This window comes from Equus caballus, chromosome 4 (assembly GCF_041296265.1).
Source record: "Equus caballus isolate H_3958 breed thoroughbred chromosome 4, TB-T2T, whole genome shotgun sequence".
In the NCBI taxonomy this organism is placed as follows: Eukaryota; Metazoa; Chordata; class Mammalia; order Perissodactyla; family Equidae; genus Equus; species Equus caballus.
In genome coordinates this window covers 113,298,473-113,320,589 of record NC_091687.1, presented here as the reverse complement: position 1 = coordinate 113,320,589, position 22,117 = coordinate 113,298,473, and the positions used below count along the sequence as shown (strand labels likewise).

Sequence of the window (22,117 nt, the reverse complement as noted above, 5' to 3'; positions counted from 1 at the left end):
TGCTTCAAGTAAAACACATTCTCCAATCTCAAGAATGGAAAGTTCTAGAATCTAAACATAAAATACAATAAATAAGGAGATCACAATGGCAATTGCTACTGAGGCAACCTGGAAAATGTCAGACCAACCCAGGCAACTAGAGAGGGGCACCAGCCCACACACACACCTTCGGAGCACCTGTGTCACTAACAGACACCCTTAGGGATGCAGGGCCCGGTCGACTGGGAAAAACTGGCCCGGTCGGGCAGACATTTCTGCCAAGTGCTCAGCTGCAAGGAAGGGCCTGCCTCACTGCCTCCTGGAGCCCTGCTGCTGAGGACGCAACAGATGCAGGAGGCCCTGGGATAAGGAGACTGCCTGCAGCCCACTCGGCTGGCACGAGACGAAGCTGGCACCCACCCCCACCCCAAGCTGCGATCTCTCCCTGCCGGGGGACCAATAGAGCCACATGCCATCACTGATGAGGCCTCCAGCACCATCCAAGAGTGAAAAGTCAGACTTCCACTTTTGAACCTGTACAGACAAAAACATCAGTAGGCTTAAAATTAAGAGAATCAATATTTTAAAAGATGAGGACAAAATTAAACATTCAAACATCACTGAAGCAAAGTTCATTCATTCAAAAAGTATTCACTGAGCCCTGACCACTCTTCTCAGAGCCTGAGATAAAAGAGACCAAAACAACGGAGTAGGGAGTCCCCCCGGAGCTCACTCTCAGAAAGGGAGACAGGAGTGGAGGGGTGAGGAGGGCTAGGTTCCGGCAGACTGGATGAGAAAGAGCAGGTCAGGGTGATCCCAGGTTTCCCAACCCGAGGGACAGGAGAGTGCAGCTGCCATCGGCTGGAATTGGGAAGGTTGGAGGGAGGGGCTCTGCGAGACAGTCAGAAGTTCGGTTGGGTGCATTATGTTTGCACCGTCTACCAGACATCAAAGTACAGGAGGATATACAAGACCAGAATTCAGGGATGAGGCCCAGCTGGGGATAAAACCTTGGAAATCAGGAAGAGATAAATGATATTTAAAACCATGAGACTGGATGTGGTCGCCGGGAAAGAGGGCAGCTGGAGAAGGGGTCCAAAGAGCAAGGCCGCATTTTACAGGAGGGGAGACAGAGGAGATGAGGTAGAGGCAAGACAATCACCAAGGAAGAAAGAAGGAACGTCAAGGAGTCTGATGGTGCAGTCAGTCATTCCATTACAATCCATCTCAATGCTGCATTGAAAAAAGCAAGATCAGGCGGCCCAGTGTTTCGTTGGTTCGAATCCTGGGCGCGGACATGGCACTGCTCATCGGACCACGCTGAGGCAGCGTCCCATGTGCCACAACGAGAAGAACCCACAGCGAAGAATACGCAACTATGTACCGGGGGGCTTTGGGGAGAAAAAGGAAAAAATGAAATCTTTAAAAAAAAAAAAAAAAAAAGGCAAGATCAGGCAGCAACCAAAAAAGAATGATCTGAGAACAAGAACAATCTTACCCGAAATAAATACCATGAACATCAAAATACAATCCCAAAAAGGGGCACTGGATAGTAAGATAGACACTGCTAAACTTAATTAGTGGCAACCTCGTTAACACACAACCCTGCCCCTAAGTCACCACATCCAACAGAAACGCACCCGTGTTCTGAGCCTCGTCTCCAGCGGGCTAAGTCTGCAGGTGTAGCCAGGCCTCAGCAACAGGCAGCAGCGGTGGGTGACAGGGCACAGGGTAAAGGCCATGGCTCCCATCCTTCACAGCCAGGCCTCCGCCTCCTCATGGTTCTAAAGATTATTATGTCTCCTTCTAATATATTCCTTTTTTGTTTATGTTGGCTAGTCTGAACTTTTTATAAGAAGCATATACTACTTGTACAATAAAAAATAATAGATACCTCCATTTGAAGGGGAAAAACATGCACTTTTACCTTAGAATTCCCAGGAATTTAGATAAATAACAATTAAATATTGCTTAAAACTGATACTTTTGAGGAATTCTTTTTATCAAAGAGCACTATTTCTGTTTATTTACAACGTAGATTGAGGTTTACTGAAATAACAAATCTAAAATGTTTCAATAGTAAAATTCCAGCAACGAGAAAATCGTTACTCCTTTCATTCACTGAGTTTTTCAAATATCAAAAGGAAACAACAGTGAAAAGTACACACACAGGTACAAGAAGGGCCTCTTACTTCAAATCCAAAGCTAAAAGATTTATGAAAACCATGAGAGAAAATAAAATGATGAGTGAACATTTCAAAAGAAAACGCCCCCCAATAGTAAGCCCTTTAAGAAACAGAGACAACAAGATGTACAAAGAGCAGAGCAACATCTCAGGAGGGAGCCCGGGACCACACCAGCTCAAGGGATTCAAGGCCAGAGACAGCCCCGCGGGCGCACGCACACCTGCTGGCACCTTGCGCTCGGCTCTCTCCAGGACCTGCCAGCCTCGCACGTCCCGGCCCAGCAGGTTATGGTAGGCGGCCGCCTGCCTGAGCTCCTCCCTCCGAGCTCTTCGGTCTTGGTCTTTTTCTCTGTCTTTTCCCCTCCTGTGAGCCTTCTCTGCGTCCTGTTCTCGATGTTTCTCTTTGAGCTTTCCTCTGTCCTGGTCCCTGGCATCCTTTCTCCTTTCCCGTGGCTTTTCTCTGTCTCTCTCCCCTCGGGCAGGCTCCCTGGAGGGGTGGCCGTCTCTCTCAGCCATCCTCTCTCTGTACTTGGTGTCTCCATCTGGCTCCCTGTGTCTGTGCTCCTTGTATTCTGGGACATCCATTTCTGACTCCTTAGGTGGCAGCTTTTCTCTGTGCTTCTTATCTTCCTTCGGACTACCTGAGTGTGCAACCTAAACAAGAAAAAGAAAGGGGACTTCTGAACCTAGAACACTGGCTTCACCTGCTTTCCATCCCAGAAGGATGGCCTGGACCAAGAGTCTCTGAACCTGAAGTAAGTGGAGTCAGACTCAGCATTTCTGCAACTGGCAACAGGTGCCCATTTATCAGAGACACATTTGTTGGCAAAGCTCAAATACTCCACGGATTAGAAAGAGAAAGAAAGGGACACTGAAGCTATGTCATAAAGTATCAGACACTAACTGCTTGGGTCCCACCCAAAGAACAAGAACCCCCATTATAAAACTCTCAGGAGGTCTCCACATCAACCCCCAAGTCCCCTCCACACAGACACACACAGACCACACACACACACAATGCACACAGCACATACATGTACACACAGCCAAAGAGACACATGCGTACTTAAATATACCACACACGCACACATACACACACGGCACACACCACAAAGACACATACACATGCACACAAATATACCACACACACACAAGTACACACAGACACACACCCACAGCCTGCCTGAGCCCTGAACCACCACAGAACCCCGAGTGAGCTGGTGGGCGCTGTGCGGGGCTAGGAAACCCTACCTCACAACAGTTGGGAGCTATTAGCCACATGGCTTTGTCTCTGAATCAAACGCCTCTGCACTGGGCCCCACGTAACCAAAGCTGTGCAGCACTGAGAACCAGGCCAGACTGCCCAAGGAGACTCCCAGGGTCCAAATGGAGCCCAATGTAAATCTTAAAATACATTACCCAAAGGTGTCTTCTGAGGTCATCTGCTTTCCAAGTATCATCTTTGGATCTCCTCTAAAAACAAAAGTATAAAGTTAGAATTTTTAAAGTTTAAAATGTCCAAGTCTGTACACTCTACTGAGCCACTTTTTCAATAGGCCACTTAAGTCAATGGCAATAAGTGCTCAATATGCAGAAAATCAGTCTATCTACCGTAACAAAAGGTAAGAGAAATGCAGATTTTAAAAAATCATTCACTTGTCTAAAATTTCCTATAAGTGATTATAGAATGTGTGCCTTTGGTTACTTCACAATGTAAACGTTCACATCGCTTCAGGGCTCGGCTAGGCCCCGGTAACACGTAACCCTCACCTTCCCACGTCACCCATGGCCTGTCTGTGCCCAGGCCCCCTCGCAACACCGTCCCTGGCTGCCTGAGGAGCAGCCGCCTCTGGAGCAGACTCACACAGACCCCGCTGCACCATTCCTGCCTGGCAGCTGCCCGCTCCAGGTGCCAAGCTGCAGCAACACAACCCTCCACACACAGTGGATAACAAGGAAATGGTCCAACTCAACCAAGAGAGCCTGTGTTGCTGGAAGAGATGACGACAGAGCGGAAAACTGCAGGGGTGGAAAGGCACCAGCCAGGAATGCGGAGAGTAAATCCATCAGAAAACCCATCGGACTGGGCTTCTTAATGGTTGTAATTATACTACTTATGCTGTTAAAATAAAAAACCCTGAAGGCAACAGAACTCCGACAGAGACCAAAGGATCCTTCCTCTGCCTCTTCAGTCTTCGCCAACAGAAACCCAGCTTCAAGCACTTAAAATTCAGGCCCTGGCCTTGCTTAGTCCTGATGCTGTCCTTCCCTTTTTCCTCTTTTACATTTCTTAGTCTTTAAAGTGACACAGAGCTCCCTCCTGCCCATCACAGCCCCGTGTGTCGCACACATTCCCAGGAACTATGCACACCCAGCACGTGCACGGGCACAGCGCTTTAGACAAGGGGCCTAATTTGTTTACCCTCTGCTTGGCCAAGGTCTTTTGAAGACCAACATTTCAGCCCCTGCCTTGGGGAGCAGGTAGACAAGTTAAATAAAAAATGGCTCTCCAGGGGCCGGCCCAGTGGTGCAGCAGTTAAGTTCGCACGTTCCACTTTGGCAGTCTGCGGTTCGCTGGTTTAGATCCCAGGTGAGGACATGGCACTGCTTGGCAAGCCGTGCTGTGGTAGGCGTCCCACATATAAAGTGGAGGAGAATGGGCAAGGATATTAGCTCAGGGCCAGTCTTCCTCAGCAAAAAGAGGAGGATTGGCAGTAGTTAGCTCAGAGCTAATCTTCCTCAAAAAAAAAAAAGAAAAAGAAAAAGCCTCTCTAAGCACAGAGTAGAAAGGTAGCATTTTCCCCAGCAAGGAGTAAACCCCATCCTGAAAACAAACAAGAACTTGGGAGAGCTCCCCAAACAGCACAACTTCAAGCTACAGGACCGCTCCATCCATGCCAAGCAAATCCGAGAATATACTTCATGGAGCCCAACACCCACACCAAGAGACCCTGGACCACGTGACCACCGTGCACAAGATGGACAGAAGAAGGGAGACAGCAACTCCCAGAGAGCACGCCCCAGCCACCAACCAATACCTCACACGTCTGATCCCGTAAGTCAGCTGAACTGTTTAATACCTTTTCATGACAAAACTCTTGGGAGAACTGTACAGAAAGAACCCTAATCTTCAAATTCCTTTCATCTGCCTCCAGAATAAAGTGGGTTAAACTGACTTAACTCCCATCCCGTCAACGCAGGGCCTCAAAGGAACGCTCTGCACAACCCTTTCATCTCATCCTGAAATCTGAAGAAGGAAAGGAGAGCGCCCCAGGAAGTGTTAGACCACAGGCACGGCCCAGCCTCCAGTGGCCACTCAGGCCACACGTGCCTCCCTCCTGCTCTTCCTAGGCCACAACTCTTCAACCTTGGGGCCTACATCACTAAGGAGAAGACTCTGGGTAACCTCACCAGTTCCTCTTTACACTATTTACCATGTTTATTTCTGAACCAGGTTCAGGGGCAGTAAAGCCACACCTCACTCTCAGGGTCATGCTTGGGGCTCGGTGTCTCCAGGCAGCCCCTCTGGTCCTGCTTCCCTATTTCGAGAAAAGCAGTTTCCCCACAGCATGCAGATCCCTGGAATATCACGTCCCAACCAAACAGCTCCATCACCCAGACCTGCTTCCAAACCCCTCGGTGGACGTAACTCCCACCAGCTGCACTGACTCAACCAGGCACTTACGGGGGTCTTGGCCTGGCAGCACTGTGCTTCCCCTCTGCCTTCAACAGCTGAGCAACGGCTCGCTTGCTGGCTCACTTGCCAAAACCTAAAGCTAAACCTCAGAGTACCCAGTTAGCTTCATGTTGACAAGCGCTCACAGGAGCTAAGTTGCTTGGTTTCCGTAAACAGTTGGAGAACAGCTATCACTGGGCGGCAACCCTCTCCCTTGGGATTAAGTCTCCCTCAGCACGCTGGACTCGGAGGCCAGGCTGCTGCCAAGACTGGCCTGGTAGAAGAGGCATCTACACTCCGCTCTCAGGTCAGACACGACCCATCACCAAGTTCCACTGTGTCTTCTTCTAACACATTTGCCTAAACTCATCATTCCTGCCCAGTCCCTGCCACAAACCCAGCCCAGCCTTTCGTGCAGCGGCAGGCACAGCTCCTAACTGTGTCTGCAGGACCACTGGCCCACGGGGATCTAGTCTGGAGCACCCAGGGGTGGTGTCCCCACATGACACGAGCAACAACTCCCAGGACTACAGGCTGGAAGGAGCAGGACCACCGGAGGCCGCAGACGGCTGTGATCCACCCAGCCTAGAGGGTGAGAGACTAGCACACTTGCCAAAAGACCCAGAGGGGGAGGTGGTCACACACAGCTTTAGGACTGAGACATAGTTTACCTTTGGCTGTCTTAATTTTTTCTTATTATCAAATTCAATTACTTAGTAACAAATTAATAAATTTGGCCTATTCTGGTTCTTGGCTGTTCTTCATTCTCATTATTATTCAACTGTAACTGATGACTCCCTGGCAGTGAGGTCGCCAGGGAAGAAAAGGGAAACCAGGTAGGATTACTGATCTCTCCACTGCTTATTCCTGCCCCCCCCCCCACACTGCTCATTAACACACCACAGTTTGCTCACCACCTGGCTGAGAGCAGGTAGCTCGTCTCCAACATTGCGTTGACAAATACTTGGTTTCGGGGTGCTGCTTCTGCAGATGCTGGCCCTAATGTAGGGTGCCACGTCAAGGCACAGGGCACCTCAGCTCTGGCAGCACCAAGTCTCATCTGCAGAAGAGGCTGACCCCAGACTAAGTCCCTTCTAGGCCCGGCTGCAGATTAGCAGTGTGCGGAGAGGTCAGAGACAAACAGCCCGACACCGGCTAACTGCCAGCAGCAGGGGAGAGCTGAGCTCCATCCTCATCTGTGCAGGGGCTACTGCATGGGTGAAAGGGAGCAGCCAGGGGAGGGAAAATCACAAAGGAGTGGTCAGTGTAAATGCCGCCAGGCCAGCTGTGTCTGTGGGCTGCAGCTGTCCAAGTCAGGGTCCTGCCTTCCCACAGAGACTGGGAGGCAGAGGCCCCATCCTTCCCGAGCACTCCATTTCTAGGACAGCTCTCAGGTCCTTGAGAAAGACACTCCTGGGCTGTAGAGACACACAGACATCTCAAAAGGACAGAGGAAGGATGTGCAATTGCAAATATGCCAAGAAAGCGGGGCAGGCCTATCCAGGCATCAGCTGAACAAACTATCACTCTTCTGACAGCCCTGAGCTTTCCCAGATAGGAACTCACAGGTGGCTGGGTCGTCCCTGACAAGGCCTTAGGCTGGCAGAAGCCACTAAAACATTGGTAAAGTTTCGTGCAGGAGAACCCCACAACTGGATTAGTGAAGACCAACCCTTGGATTTACCCGAGAACATTCAGCCTTTCTAAAAACAGAATGAGGGGCCGGCCCGGTGGCACAGCAGTTGAGTTCACGCTCTCTGCTTCCACAGCCCGGGGTTCACAGGTTCAGATCCTCAATGTGGACCTACACACTGCTCATCAAGCCATGCTGTGGCAGCATCCTGCATACAAAATAGAGGAAGACTGGCACAGATGTTAGCTCAGGAACAATCTTCCTCACAAAATAATAAAATAAAATAAAAACAGAATGAACAGCACTGCACCAACCTAAACAGTCGACACCAGTTCAGAGTGAACTGCTACAGCACAGCTTGTATTTCACAGCAACGTTTAAAAAGAAGGGTAGGAGGGGCTGGCCCCATGGCCGAGTGGTTAAGTTTGCGCGCTCCGCTGCAGGCGGCTCAGTGTTTCGTTGGTTCGAATCCTGGGCGCGGACATGGCACTGCTCATCGGACCACGCTGAGGCAGCGTCCCACATGCCACAACTAGAAGGACCCACAACAAAGAAGATACAACTATGTACCGGGGGGCTTTGGGGAGAAAAAGGAAAAAATAAAATCTTTAAAAAAAAAAAAAAAAAAAGAAGGGTAGGAATGTATTTCCTTCTAAGGGTAACCTAAATACAAACATTTATATGTTTACATCTTTCAAGCTATGATTAATAAATTTCATGATGCTAACAAACTCACGCATTGCCAATTGTTGGGTACGTAACAGAAAAATTTAGAAATTTGTAAAATTTCTGTGGAGCGTAAAAATTAATAAAAGTCAAAAGCAAGGTACCTAAAATGTTTTGAAAGAACTACCACTGGCACACTGCCACCGCTCCTCCCCAGCAGGCGTAATGCCTGCAAACTCACCGTTAAGTTTTACTTGTCTAATAACAGCTACAAAATACTGAACGTTGGTATGATCTTAGTACCAATAAAGAACACAAAACTGCTTACGTTAGTGACGGCAGTTATGTGAGCAAAGAAGTACACTGACATGCACCTAATGCAAAGCTCGATGCACCACAAACGTCATACCAAACACCGCCAGAAAGCCCAGCACAGCCTCATTCCATCACCTCACTGAGCCTTTAGCGCTCCCTTTACTCCATGAAACAAACTACAATTATTAGTCCCTAACGCTATAATCATTACATAATTAGGTTCTAATGATCAGTAGGTTAACTTCCTAAAAAGCTAATGACCAACTTGCAACTGAGCACCTAATATAGGTATTCATTAGCTGCCGGGAAACATCCAGCCCTGTATTCCCTTGCTTTTGCTACTTTGAGATATTTACGTAATAAACAAGTACCAGAAAAAAAACCCAAGATAATCAAAGTAATGCTAAATGTAATCACCTAGGTGAACTACTCCAGCCAGATAACAGAAAAACACAAGAGAGAAAAGATCTCCTTGGGATCCAAGAGGCAAACACATGTCTGTGGGGATATTTGGTTATTGATAAGAGGTGGGTGGCTGAAGAGCCCTCAGGAATTTCAGGGCCTGCTCTGGGATCGTGCCTTAGCAGCTAAGAACAAGGGCTTTGCTGGCAATTCATGAAGAGGCCTAGGAGGGAACCAGAGCTAAGCAATAGCAGAGCAAACCCTTGCTATTCAAAAACTTACTTTAACTAAACTTGTACTTCATTCATAAATATTAAAGGTCAAAAAGGCATTTGAGAAAAAGCCAACAAAAGAAAGAAAAGAAGATAAACAAATAGAGAAAATGACCCTAAAAGAAAAATAATCCAAGAAAATAAAGAGAAATCTTTATTTTTTAAAAGGCACATCAATAATATCCTCAAAAAGAATTTTAGGGGCCAGCCCTGTGGTGTAGTGCTTGAGTTTGGCACACTCCACTTCAGCAGCCTGGGCTCTCAAGTTCAGATATACACCACTCATCAGCCATGCTGTGGCAGCGACCCACATATAAAAAATAGAGGGAGAGTGGCACAGATACTAGCTCAGGTCTAATCTTCCTCAGCAAAAAAAAAAAAAAAAAGTTTAAAATACAATAAGCACAAGTTAAAACATGCTATAAAAAGGAGCAATATGAGAACAAGGAAGAATTCTTAATATTAAAATTAAAACTGACAAAGTAAAACATTAAGCAGATGAAGCTAACAATAAAGGTGGAGAAATCTCTCAAAATATAGGAAAAAAAGAGATGGAAAATGACAAATAAAAATGGCAAGCAATAGGATATGTTGGAGAATATGAGGAAGCCATTTGGTATAAACCTAATTCAGCCTGACCTTGTCTTTCCAAAAGGGCCTGACCGTGGCTGTTGAACATGCATTGTATATCTGCTTTAGAGATTCCCTATGGCAAGAGCAAAAGGCCCTTGAGATAAAGGTGCAACTTCCCTCCCTCTCCCAACTGTTGGCATCTCCTTAAGGATTAAGCATCTTCCCTTAGGCTAGGAACTGATTGCTGCGCTCACCTGTGACCACCCAGCTCGAGACAATAGACTTGCCTCCTGCTACGCCCTCAGAGATAGCAGACCATTACCTGCTGTGTCCATCAAGCACTGTGCTGACAGGGCAATCTTGTGACTATTGTGGGAGGGACATTTCAATCATGTGAAACACCCTCTTTGAGGGTATATAACCGCCCTATGTACCCCTACTTCTTTGGAGTGCTCTGTTCCTTTGTGGAAAGACTCTCCCGGGTTATAATCCTCAGATTTCAGCTCAGAATAAACTCAACCAAATTTTCATTTACAGATTGGTTATGGATTATTTCCATCGACAAAAATATGAGCCATGAGTTCAACACGTAACAGGAGACTGAACAAGAGTTTCAGGAAGAAGGAAGGGAGAAGGTAATAGAGGGAAACACAGAACATTCCAGAAGTGAAGGTAGACTTGAGTCTTCATTTTGAAAGGGATGATCGAATGTCAAAAATAATGAAAAAAGACCCACGACAGACACACTGCCAGACACGTCCAGAAAACCAAGGACAGACTGCCTGAATCTTCTGGAAAGAAAGAAAATGTTACCAAACTGACTGCTGGAAGACAAAAGCAGAATGTCTTCAGAATCCTGGAGAAATCATTCCGACCCTAGAACTCCACGCTGAGCGAACTCTCAGACAAGCATGTCAGTGTAACAGAGGCTTTCTCAGAGTGTATAATTTGCCTCCTACTCACACTTCTTGAAAAACATATTTGAGAATCTACTCCGGGGGAAAAAAGAGGGGATTTTAAGAAAGATGATGACCCTGGATCCAAGAAACAGCAGACCAAACCCAGAAGTACAAAAAAAGAAATTCCCAGATGACACCCTGCGAAGGTCTACAAAACAATTAGCCCTAATTAGAACAGAAAGTCAGTGAGCTCTGGAAGGATCTTTTTTAAAGCAAATTTCATTAAACAGACATTATGACTGATTAATAAGCTCAAAGATGTGATAACGTTAAAAAAATCATATGTTGTTTTTTGCCAAAAAGAATTGACAAATGGAAATACACAAAGATCAAAGGGCCACTTAAGAAAGACATGGTCCAAATCCGAAGCAACCTCCTTGTAAGACAACTACCTGACTACAGGAAAGATGACCTTGACCCTGACCCCAGGAACACTGCCCTCCGAGGAGCACTGGTGCAGGTACAAAGGACTGCTTTTTCTCTTTGGTCCAATCACGCCACTTAGTTCTGCATTGAACGCTGCTTATATCGTGATATTACAGTGTTTATTGCTTTTCAGTTTTAAAAATCAACCTGTAAACAAATCACAGAAAGCTTAAGTTACAGAATAACCTACAAAACTGTAAGGGAATGTTATAGAAGATAACAGAGGCCAGGGCATTGACGGGCTTAAAGATAAACGGAGGGTAGCGTAGGACACTAACTTCCTAATTACAACCAGCGAGAGGTTAAAAGATACTATCAAAGTCGATATAACATAAAACACAAATAAAGAATATTACTCAACATTATAAAAGCAAATGATAGAAAAAAACCAAAAATAACAGAGAGAAGGGAAGGCAGAAGGAAACGTATGCAAACTAAATTCCTCATCTTTTAGTGAGGAATCAACAGACCCCAAGAATAACAGTAGTTACCATTTACTGAGCGTTAATAACACTGTTCTAAGCACTTTTCTAAGCGCTTCTATGTATAAAACATCACTTAAGGCTCACAAACACCCCACTATTACCGTCCAGATTTTGTGACCCAGGAGACAAGACACGTGAAGTGATTTTCCCAGGGCCGCACAGCAAATACACAAGCCAGAATTCAACCTCAAGCGACCTGGGCGCACCTGCAGCCCTGAAGCCGGGACGCGACGGTTCCAGTTTCAGGCAGTGCGAGCCAGACATTCACAGCCGCGCCACGGCGGACACGACCAGCGCTCGGCCGCCGCCCCGGCGCCGCCCGGCCAGAAGCAAAGGCCTGAGCGGATGCTGAGAACCAACAAAAGACACAACCGTGGGCCTCGACGGTGGAAAGGGGACTCTGCCGCGGCGTGCCGCCCGACACTGGGCTTTTTACACCACGCGGCCACGTCCTCCGTTCTAACGCGGCTCCGGCGACACCGTCCGCTGGGCGCCCGGGCAGGGTCCGGTGAGGCGGCGCGAACCAGCGGGGGCACGGCCGCCGGGGGCGGGACGGGGCGCGGTGGACCCGTCACCCCGGTTCAGCAGCTTCCCCGCGGCGTCCGCCCCGCCAGGAGCGACTGAGCCCCGCGCGCGCCGCCGCCGGTCCCCGAGCGGGCACTGCAGCCTCAGGACGCCGCCGGCCCCCGGCCCGCGCCTGCCCCCGCACCCACCTTCCCGGGCTCCATCGCCGCTCGCAGTCCCGGGCGGCCGCGCTGCCCTCAGCCCGGCCGGGCGCGGCCAGCGGACACGAACCGGGACGCCAGCACCCTCGGCCGGGCGGCGTCCTCGACTCCTAGCAACCGGCAGGGGGGCGCAGCGGAAGGCCGAGCAATCGCTGACCCGGCATGCCCCGCGGCCCACTCCAAGCAACCGGCAGTGGGGCGCAGCGGAAGGCCGAGCAATCGCTGGCCCGGCATGCCCCGCGGCCCACTCCAAGCAACCGGCAGTAGGGAGCAGTGGAGGGCCGAGCAATCGCTGGCCCGGCGTGCCCCGCGGCGCACTCCGAGAAACGGGAAGGAGAGAGTAGCGGAGGGTCGAGCAATCGGTGACCTGGCATGCCCCGCGGCAATACCCAGTGCGCCTGCGTGTCCTAGCAACCGGCAGGCACGCGCAGCGGAGAGCCGAGCTATCGCTGGCCCGGAGCTCCCTCGGGCCCAAAGGCAGAGGGCCGCAGGAGGCTGCCTAGCCTGGGTGCGCGCTACGTGGGAGTTTTCGTTTTCGTGGGGCATCGTTGCGGGTATGGGCCTCCTGCCAGGTCCGCTGTTAGGTTTGGGTTAGAGCCATGTGGGGGATGTTGATCTTAAACAAGTAGTCAGTTATCTCTCCAGCAAAATAGGGTTTATTTGGGATCAACAAAGAATTGCAATTTGGGGTCTGCAGCCATGGCAGCCACCGCAAGTGTGAGCCGCAAGGGGAGGAGGAAGCTGGGGCTACTGTGAACGGTGTCCATGGAGGAATGGAGAGCTAGGCGTGTGGTGGCTTTCCGTCGTCCGCGTGGCGACTCTCTCGGCTGAGCCCTCGGCCTCGGGCAGAGGAAGGCTGGCTGCTTCTTGCTGGGCTCCCCCCTTCTGGCCTCCCACTCCATTTTAATTAGGTTTCTGATTATTAATTCCCACAGGGGCTCCGGGTCCCCTGCCCGGTTGGAGTTAGGTTTGGGCTGGGGGCTGGGCAACACCGATGGCGCAGAGAAATCTGGGCTGACCCCGCGGGGCAGGCGGCACCACCGAGCGGATATCACCACCAGATACCCAGAGCTACAATGAGGAAACTGAGGCTACTGCTTCTTACCCGGCTACACCATAACCTTAGAGACCCAGGTACAGGAGAGGCGGAGCGTTCAGGTGCTGAGACAGCGTTGAAAGCAACCTCACGTCCCACCTTTTAAAAGCAAAAAGATTAAGGCCCCCAAAATTCGACTTGGCAAGTTCATGTCAATATAATGAAAAGAGCTTTTCATCTGTATAAGGCTTTACACTTTAAAAATTATTTTCCCATATGTTGTCATTTGATAAAACACACTGTAACCACGGGCCCTCTAGGACCAGTTCAAACTGACCCTATCTTATCAGCAGAAGGTTTCTCAGGGGCAAGCCAAAAATTTGCAAGTCAAGTAGCCAGAGGATGCATAGAGGAGAAAATCTTGACCGGAAATGACCCCAGAACCAAAGATTCTCCCTGGCACAGAACCAGAGGATCAGATCAGGACTGGAACTTGAAAGTCGGCCTGTCATCAGAGGCAAGGGGTCTGTTGTCTAGGAAGACCCAGCGTTAAAGCCCTTCCCACACCTTACCATAAATGTTCAAAGCCCTCCAATTGAAACCTGCCAGCCCCCCCGTTTCTAAGCGCCAGCCTGTTCTCCCTCACCTCTTAAATTTTGCCCCAAATCCTGGATCAGGGAGATAGATTTGAGAGCTTTTGCCTCCTGTCTCCTTGCAGGTCAACCTCGCAATAAAGCTTTTTTCTTTTCTCAAAAGCTAATGCCCTAATAAGTGGCCCATTACCCGCACCAGGTAGGAGAACCCCATCTTTGTGTGGTAGCACCGCCCTGTAAGAGTAGTAGGAATCACTAAGCATTTGAAAAAGTCGTTGTTGATAGAATGAGTTTTTATACCAAACAAAAGATGAGAAAACAGAAACTTTAGGACACATATTGTGCATCTGAGATTTTATTTTATCAGAATTATTTTATTTGAAGATTAGAATAAAAGCCAGTCTTAAACATGCAAGACTGGAGAGGTGTAGGTGCTATTCCAGTGATGGACATTATAACTCACATTTAGCTATTTTTCCACAAACTGTTTTGCATTTGTTTCAGTGTGCAAATGTTACTTAGAAAAGATTGCACTTAATGTTTTCACACTAAAAAGAGTAGGCTCTCAAATCATGTGTTAAGGAGTACATCAGTGAGCATGTTATTGCTAGTCTATGCTTTTGATATCATGGTTTTTCTGTAGATACAAAATTTATTTTGCAGACGTTGTATTTTTGAGTCACATACTGAACCAGTTTACAATTTCCAGGATCTACTTTGCTCCAGATACAAAGGCCATTTAGTCAGCTCTGTGCCTTAGAGAAATTATTAACAGATCCAATCTAAGCCTTTTATATTTTATCATACTTTAGTTTTGGACATATCACTGATGCAGGGTCGGTGAGCCAAGGAGTCGAAAGAAAGATTTCTTAGACTCTCAAGATCTGGCAGTAGTGCTCTTTTATTTAGAGAATAGTGTGGAATAGCATGGGGACAGGACCCATGGGCAGTCAGAGCTTCTGCTGCCGCCGCTTCTGCTGCCCCCGCTGGCATGGGGACAGGGCCCATGGGCAGGCAGAGCAGCTGCTGCTGCCCCCGCTGGCATGGGGACAGGACCCATGGGCAGGCAGAGCTGGTGCATGGGGACAGGACCCACGGGCGGTCAGAGCTCCTGCTGCTGCCGCATGGGGACAGGTCCCATGGGCAGTCAGAGCTCCTGCTGCTGCTGCATGGGGACAGGTCCCATGGGAAGTCAGAGCTCCTGCTGCTGCCCTGAGTTGAGGGTTAGGGCTAATTTTATAAGGCATGGGTACGTGACTTATTTTTACTGGAGAAAAGAAAAGATGATGTAAAAAGTCATTAAATGATTTCAGTGCAGATGAGGTCTGGTTCTTGTGTGGTCATATAACTTTAGATACGAATCTGGCCATATAGATCGGCATGTAGGTGAGGATGCCCTGGGCTTCTCTCCCTGGGGCAGTCCTAATTCATACCATAAAAAAAGTCCACTGGGGCGTATAGTTTGGCATGTAGGCCAGGTCACCTTGGGCTTCTCTAGCTGGGGCAGCCTTAATCCACATCAATCACTACTACCTGTTCATTTCCACTCATCAGCACTCAAGAGGAACGTAAGAGAAAAGGAAGGGGGCCGGCCCAGTGGCATAGCAGTTAGGTTCACATGCTCTGTTTGGCTCCCCAGGGTTCACAGGTTCAGATCTGAGGCACGGACCTACACACCACTCATCAAGTGATGCTCTGGCAGCGTCCCACATACAAAATAGAGAAAGGCTGGTATAGATGTTAGCTCAGGAACAATCTTCCTCACCAAAAAAAAAAAGAGAGAGAAAAAATGAAAATAGGAAAGGTAATCTCAGTGATAGCTACGATTTATTCAGGGACTGCTCCAAAGGAGGCACCAAACTAACTTTCCATTTGGTAATTCATTTAATTCTCATAGCATCTCATGTGAGATACACAGTTACTCTTTTTCAGATGAGGAGACAGAACCAGAAAGGTTCATTCGCTTGCCTACAGTCACACAGCGAGGCTGGTGGATAGTCTGATGCCAAAGTCCATCCTCTTAACCACTATGTCACTCTTCATCAACTGAGAAAACAGCTGATACTGGAAAAGCTTCACACTGTTGAATGTGAGGATAAAGTTAGGCACAAGCACACCATGTGAAAGACCCGGGCATGGCCCTTAAAGCCCACACCCGCACCTCCAGAGGGCAGTCCAAACTCCTGTCAAGATAGTCAGGTCTCGGGGCCAGCCTGGTGGCACAGCGGTTAAGTTTGCACGTTCCGCTTTGGCAGCCCACGGTTTGCCGGTTTGGATCCTGGGTGCAGACATGGCCACTGCTTAGCAAGCCATGCTGTGGCAGGCGTCCCACATATAAAAAGTAGAGGAAGATGGGCATGATGTTAGCTCAGGGCCAGTCTTCCTCAGCAAAAAGAGGAGGATTGGCAGCAGATGTTAGCTCAGGGCTAATCCTCCTCCTCAATAAAAAAGGAGATAGTCAGGTCTGGACTCTCTACCCCAGTCCACTCCCCACTGCAGCCAGTCATCCAACACAGGACTCTTACATCCCTCCCAGCTCTCTCTCCACCCCAGCTCTCACCAGCTCCTTTCCTTCATCAGCAAACAGTAACCTAGAGCTCCCCAGATGCGCCAGATTCACAGGCTTCACAGTGCCATTTCCTCTTTCTCTCTGTCCCCACCGTCTTTGCCGAGTAAATGGACTTACACTTATGAAGAAAACTAAGACAATCTTTCTCTCCTCAGACTTCTTAAAACAATCTTCTAAATAACTCATTTGCCAATCAATTACATTTCATCAGATAATATTTATTCTATGTTTATTCCACAGATTAGCTTACTGAGTTCATTTGATGACCCAGGAACTTATAGAATGCTGGAGACAGAAAGCTAGATAAAACGCTCTCTGGGCCTCTAGTGCTCATAATTGCTAGAGAGAGAAATATGCAAACAACCATTAAATAACGTGAAAGCGTAGGAGCCACTCATAAAATGCGGTGAATGAGGAAGTGACCGAAGTCTGCCTGGAAGAAAGGAATGAGGTCAGGAAGAGCCTCATGGCAGATGGAACTTGAAGTACAGATAACCTACTAGGCAGAGAGGCTGGGAAAGAACATTTTGAGGGCAAAACAAATATGGGTACAAGCTCAGAGGGAGGCAGGGGTGAGGAGGGCTGGGGGAGATGTAATAGCTGACTGTGTCTACAACAGCACCGTCCAGTTGAAGTACCACTCAAGCCACATCAGTAATTATAAATTATCTAGTACTCACACTTTAAAAAGTAAGAAGAAACAGATGAAATCAAATTTAATAATATATTGTATCCAGCTAAATATATGCAAAATGTTACTTCATCATATATATTATGATATTTTACACTTTTTTTTATACTGTCTTCAAAATCAGGTGTATTTTACACTTACAGCACATCTCAGTTCAGAGTAACCACATTTCAAGTGCTGAAAGCCCCATGTGGTGAGTGGCTTCTAGACTGGGCAGAGTAGGTCTGTAGCACAGGGCATGTGACCGGGGCCGGCTGGGATGGTTGGAGATGAGGCCAAAAAGGGGGACATGGCCAGTCTGTAAAGGGCCTTGAATGCAGGATGTAAAGATTTAGAGTGTTAGGTTAGGCAATGGGAAGTCATTAAAAGGGGAAGAGAATGCTGTGGTTGCAGGCTGAAGGATGGGCAGGTGGAGAACACGTGGAAGCTGAGGGAGAGCTTCGTGGGACTCCACCATCTGTCCAGCCTTGTGGCCTGTGTGCAAGCTGCTTCTCTGCCCGGAACACTTGTCCCTTTCTTCAAGTTGGCTTCACTCCTACTCACACTTTGACAAAGAGCCTCCCCTGCTCACGTTTGTTATAAAGTTCTGTCATACTCTCTTGCCTATAATTTAAAAATTTATGTCCATCTTCCTCACTAGACTATAAACTAGCTTATAATTTCAGGTTATGATCAAAGCAAAACCTTTTTTCTCAGTAATAAGCTACTTTATTACAAAGTCAATGAGCCTTCCTCTCCCAGCCTCTCTAGTTTTCATAGTCACAGAAATACAGTGCCACTGTCATGTCCATGTATGCGGGTATGACACAAAACCTACCTCCAGTGTCGGCTAACGTGCTGGGGAGAAGGCTGACTCCTGAGCTCCCGTCCCTGATGAGCCTCACTAGCTGCGTGAACGTGGGCAGTTTGTTTTACTACCTTGTGCTTCAGTCAGCTCTTCAGTAAAAAGGGGAAATATAAGGGACTTACTCTGCAGAGTGATTGTGGGGATTAAATGAGGAATTATGTAAAGGTCCTTGCATGGCACCAGCTCAAAGTTAGCACTTAGTAAATGTTAGTTATTAACAATTTGTTGTGGTTGTTATTATAGGTTATTACCTAAGTTATAAGCATTTGGGGAAGATAAAAATGGGTGGGATACCCAATCTTCCAAGGGCTGGATTGGTCACTTGCAAACTTAATCACCGTGCTCCACTCCCCAGTCCTACCTTCCTCCTTCTATCTTTCCATTCTCTCTGCCTCCCTTCCATCTTCTTTTCAGATAATGGTCTTTTATTAGAACATAAAATACTTAAATCACTTACACCCTGCTTCATGGACTGTCTCACTCCAGGCACTGGAAAGAAACAAAAAGCTCGGAAGCAGGTGAAGGAACAAGCAAGCATGGGGACAGAGATGCCACCGCATCACTTGGTGCCACCTGGCACAACCTCACGACTGGCACAGATTCCTCCTTGCTCACCATTCTCTTTACTTGATATGCCTGGTCCTGAATTCACATTCAAAACTACTGTTTTAATGCCTGGCTGGTGGGGATAGGCTGGAGTGGAGAGTGGGGTGGTAAATGAAACATGCCTGGTCATGAGCTCGTTGTATTGTTGAAGCCGAGTGATGAGTACTTGAGTATTAACAACACTAGCCTTCTATTTCTGATTATGTTTGAAATTTTCTATTATAAAAAGGAGAAAAACAAAAACAAAAAAATAGTTGGGATACCAAAATTACAGCCTTCCTTGATAAATTTATAAGTCATCCGTTACTATATAAAACCATAACTGGAGCACTTTTTGGAATAGCAGAGGGCCCATTAACTCCCCTCCCTTCTCCCAACCAGTGAAGAGACTGTGGTGAGCGCAACTCTACAGGCCCTTAGATAGCTGCTCCGCCGTCCGTGCCCTTGAGTAGCCCTGTCTCCCTGAGTGTGAGCAGAGCCTGTGGATGTGACAGATATCACTCCCATGATTAGGTTGCTAATCATCTGACTGAGTTAATCAAAAGGAGATTATCCTGAGTGGGCCTGACCTTAAAAGGAGGTGACATGTCAGAGAAACATGCCTGCTGTCCTGGAAGAAGAGGAAGCAGACTGTCCTTCCCGGAGGAGGCCCTGTGGGAGGAGCTGAGGGTGACCAGTGCCATCAGCCAGAGAAGTCGGGGACTGGGCCCACAGCTGCGATGAACCAACTCTGCCAATGATCTGAGTGGACTCGGGAGAGGTCTCAGACGAGCATCTTCAGAGGGCCCACAGCTCAGCCAACACTTGGTTTCATCTTGTGAGACCCGAGCAGAGGAGCCAGCAAGGCCACGCAAATATCATCTTCATTATTGATAAAAACTGAAATGGGGCTTGTGACTTGATATATGGCTTCAGCTGGGGACTCTAATATGTACCAGCAATTCAGACGCCCCCAAGAATATTAGGGCTCCCCATTATATGCACAGAGAGCTGCCTCTGGGGCTCCTGAGAGCTGAGTTGTATTCAGTAGATAAGGGCAATCATAGAGGTAAACATAAGTTATAGATAAGATTAGCTCAGGGGGAAGGGAATATCACAAGGCTTCCCAGAGGTGGACAAAACAAATTGGGTTTTGAAAGATGAATAGGAGTTTTGCAAAAGGACAAAAGAAGAAGCGTAGTCCAGACACAGGGAACAGCAGGTGCCAAGGCACAGAGACAAGTGACAGCACAGTTTGGGAGGAAGGAGACGCAGTGTGACACCGCACAGGCCCTGGAGAGAGAAGGATAGAGATGCAGGGTCAAGTTGAGAAGAGCTCTGCTTGTCGTGCAAAGGAAGGGGCTTTAACTTCATACTGGAAGCAAAGGAGACATTTCATAAGCATGGAAGAGAGTCAATCAAATCTGCATTTTAAATTGGCCATTTGATAGAAATAGAGACTTAAAAATAACTTTTGAAATAATTTCCCACTTAGAGAAAATATGCGAGTCCAAAGAACTCCCTTGTGTGCATCACCCAGGTCTCCGCTGTACCTCCCACCACACGCGCTGCGCTCGGTGCCTCCCAGCATCCAGCATCTGTCCACACACACTGACCCAAGATCACTGGTCTTTTACTGAGTCAGTTGACAAAGAGCTTCAGATACCATCACCCCAAAATACTCCACTGTCTATTTTCCCCAAACAAGGATGGCCCCCGTTCCATCACCCTCCCCATCAGGACGTCCATGTCAATATGACTCTGTTGTCCAGTCCACGGACTCCCCTTGTTTCACCAACCATCCCCAAAACACTTCTTTTCCTTTGTGGCCTAGACCCCACGCAGAAGCATACTTTGCATGTGGTTGTTGAGTCTCTCCGGTCCACTGCAATCTGGAGTAATTACAATTTCTCAGTAAGAAAACAGGGTGACCCTACACTTCATCTGTCTGGTGAGTCCCCAGGCCACACTCAGGTCAAGGTTTCTGGAGAGATGCCCCAGAAGTGCCGCGATACTACTCAGCATGTCATGTCAGGACTCACAATTTCCACCTGTCTCCCCTCCCCCTGCTCTGCTGGTGACACGTAGCTGGGTCATGTTGGTGTCTGCCGGTTTTCCCCACCAGAAAGTCCCCATTTTTTCCTTTTCTGATTGATGAGTATCTTGCAGAAGGTATTCCAGTAATATTCCTCATCGAACCTCCACCTAACATCCTTAGCCCCCACTGATAGCTCACCCCTGCCCTATGATGATGGCTAAATGGTGATTTTCTACTTCCATCACTCCAGTTATTTATTTTCCATATTGATCACTTGTTCCTTCATCTATATCAGTATGGACTCATGGGTTCCTTTTTTACTCCCTGGGTTCTAATCTGCCAGTATCATCCTTGATTTTGCTGCACAAATCGTCCCACACTTAATCGGTGGGAGCCCCTCAAGTTGCCTCCCTTGTCCTTCGACATCGTGTGATTCTTTGAGCATTTTCTTACTTTCTAGCATAACAAAATATTCCAGGCTCATCTTGTACTTCCACACTCCAGCCCTGAAGTCAGCTATTTCTCCAAAGATCCCTGGTTCCTTTTATTAGAGAATGGTATTTAGAAGCCAAGATCTGGAGCTCCTTGTGCTTATTGGTACTGGGGCGCTGAAAGCTCCAAGATCCTCTCAGCAGACAGAAATAGAAAATATATAAAGTAACACAAATGCACACAAATATAGATATACATATATAACTCTATGTCCATCTGTATATATATATCAAAACATATGACTTCATACTGCCTCCAAGTCCAGTCCAACACCTCTGGGTTCTTTCTAGACTCTCCCTTTCCATGCTTGTAAGATCTCCAACAGTGAGAAACCTGGCTTTCATTATCCTCAATATATGTGTCTATGTGCTGGTATAACCAAGCTGACTAATCTGCCTGCCACCTCAGGTAGGCCTGCAACAGCCTCCTCCGTGCCAGGGAGGGAAAGTCTCTGGGGAACTTTTAAAGAAGGTAGGATCAAAGGGATACCAGTCAATTAAGAGATTTTTGTAATAAACTGGGCAAGCAAGAAAGGACCACACTTTTTCTGATTCTTCTGGTTGCTTAGGTAAAGAATGGTTGTGTCACAAACGAGCACATCAGAAACACAGGAATAGGAGTCTTGGTGCGTTTGAGCAAAATGAGTCCTGGGTGCAGCACAAAAGGAAGAAGCAGTGTGCTCTCACCCTCTACAATGAAGGCTTTGTAGGACAGGGAGAGAGGGAGACGTGGAAGAGGTGGGCAGGAGAGTTGATAAGGCCCAGACCTAGGCGGGAGGGCATCCAAAACAAAGCAGAAGACAGAACCTAAACAGAAGAAAGCACTTTTCTCTGAAACTGGAAAGGATGAGTGCAGAGGCTGAAACTTTACAGTTTTGTACTAGAATACTCCCAATGATGCTCTTCTTTCCTCTGAGAAAGTAGGGCCTTTCATTGGAGAACTGTCTGCACAGAAGGTAAGGAAAGGGGTA

The 22,117-nt window shown here is 47.8% G+C and overlaps 1 protein-coding gene across 19 annotated transcripts in view; it reads right to left on the bottom strand.

Annotated features, from left to right (window-relative positions):
* The window catches only part of DYNC2I1 (dynein 2 intermediate chain 1), a 73,636-nt gene extending 61,159 nt beyond the window's left edge, over nt 1-12,477 (bottom strand). For 5 of the 19 annotated variants that reach the window (XM_070266127.1, XM_070266131.1, XM_023640126.2 and 2 more), the window contains exons 1-3: nt 12,285-12,425; nt 3,584-3,637; nt 2,386-2,818 (exon numbers count right to left, since the gene is read on the bottom strand). In XM_070266127.1, the coding sequence (XP_070122228.1) occupies nt 2,386-2,818; nt 3,584-3,637; nt 12,285-12,299 (502 nt within the window). In that variant the 5' untranslated portion in view covers nt 12,300-12,425. Of the gene's footprint in view, nt 1-2,385; nt 2,819-3,583; nt 3,638-11,777; nt 12,190-12,284 lie in introns of those variants that run through there. The other 14 variants (XM_023640128.2, XM_070266135.1, XM_070266141.1 and 11 more) reach the window with 12 other exon arrangements.
* Nucleotides 12,478-22,117: the final 9,640 nt, after the last annotated feature.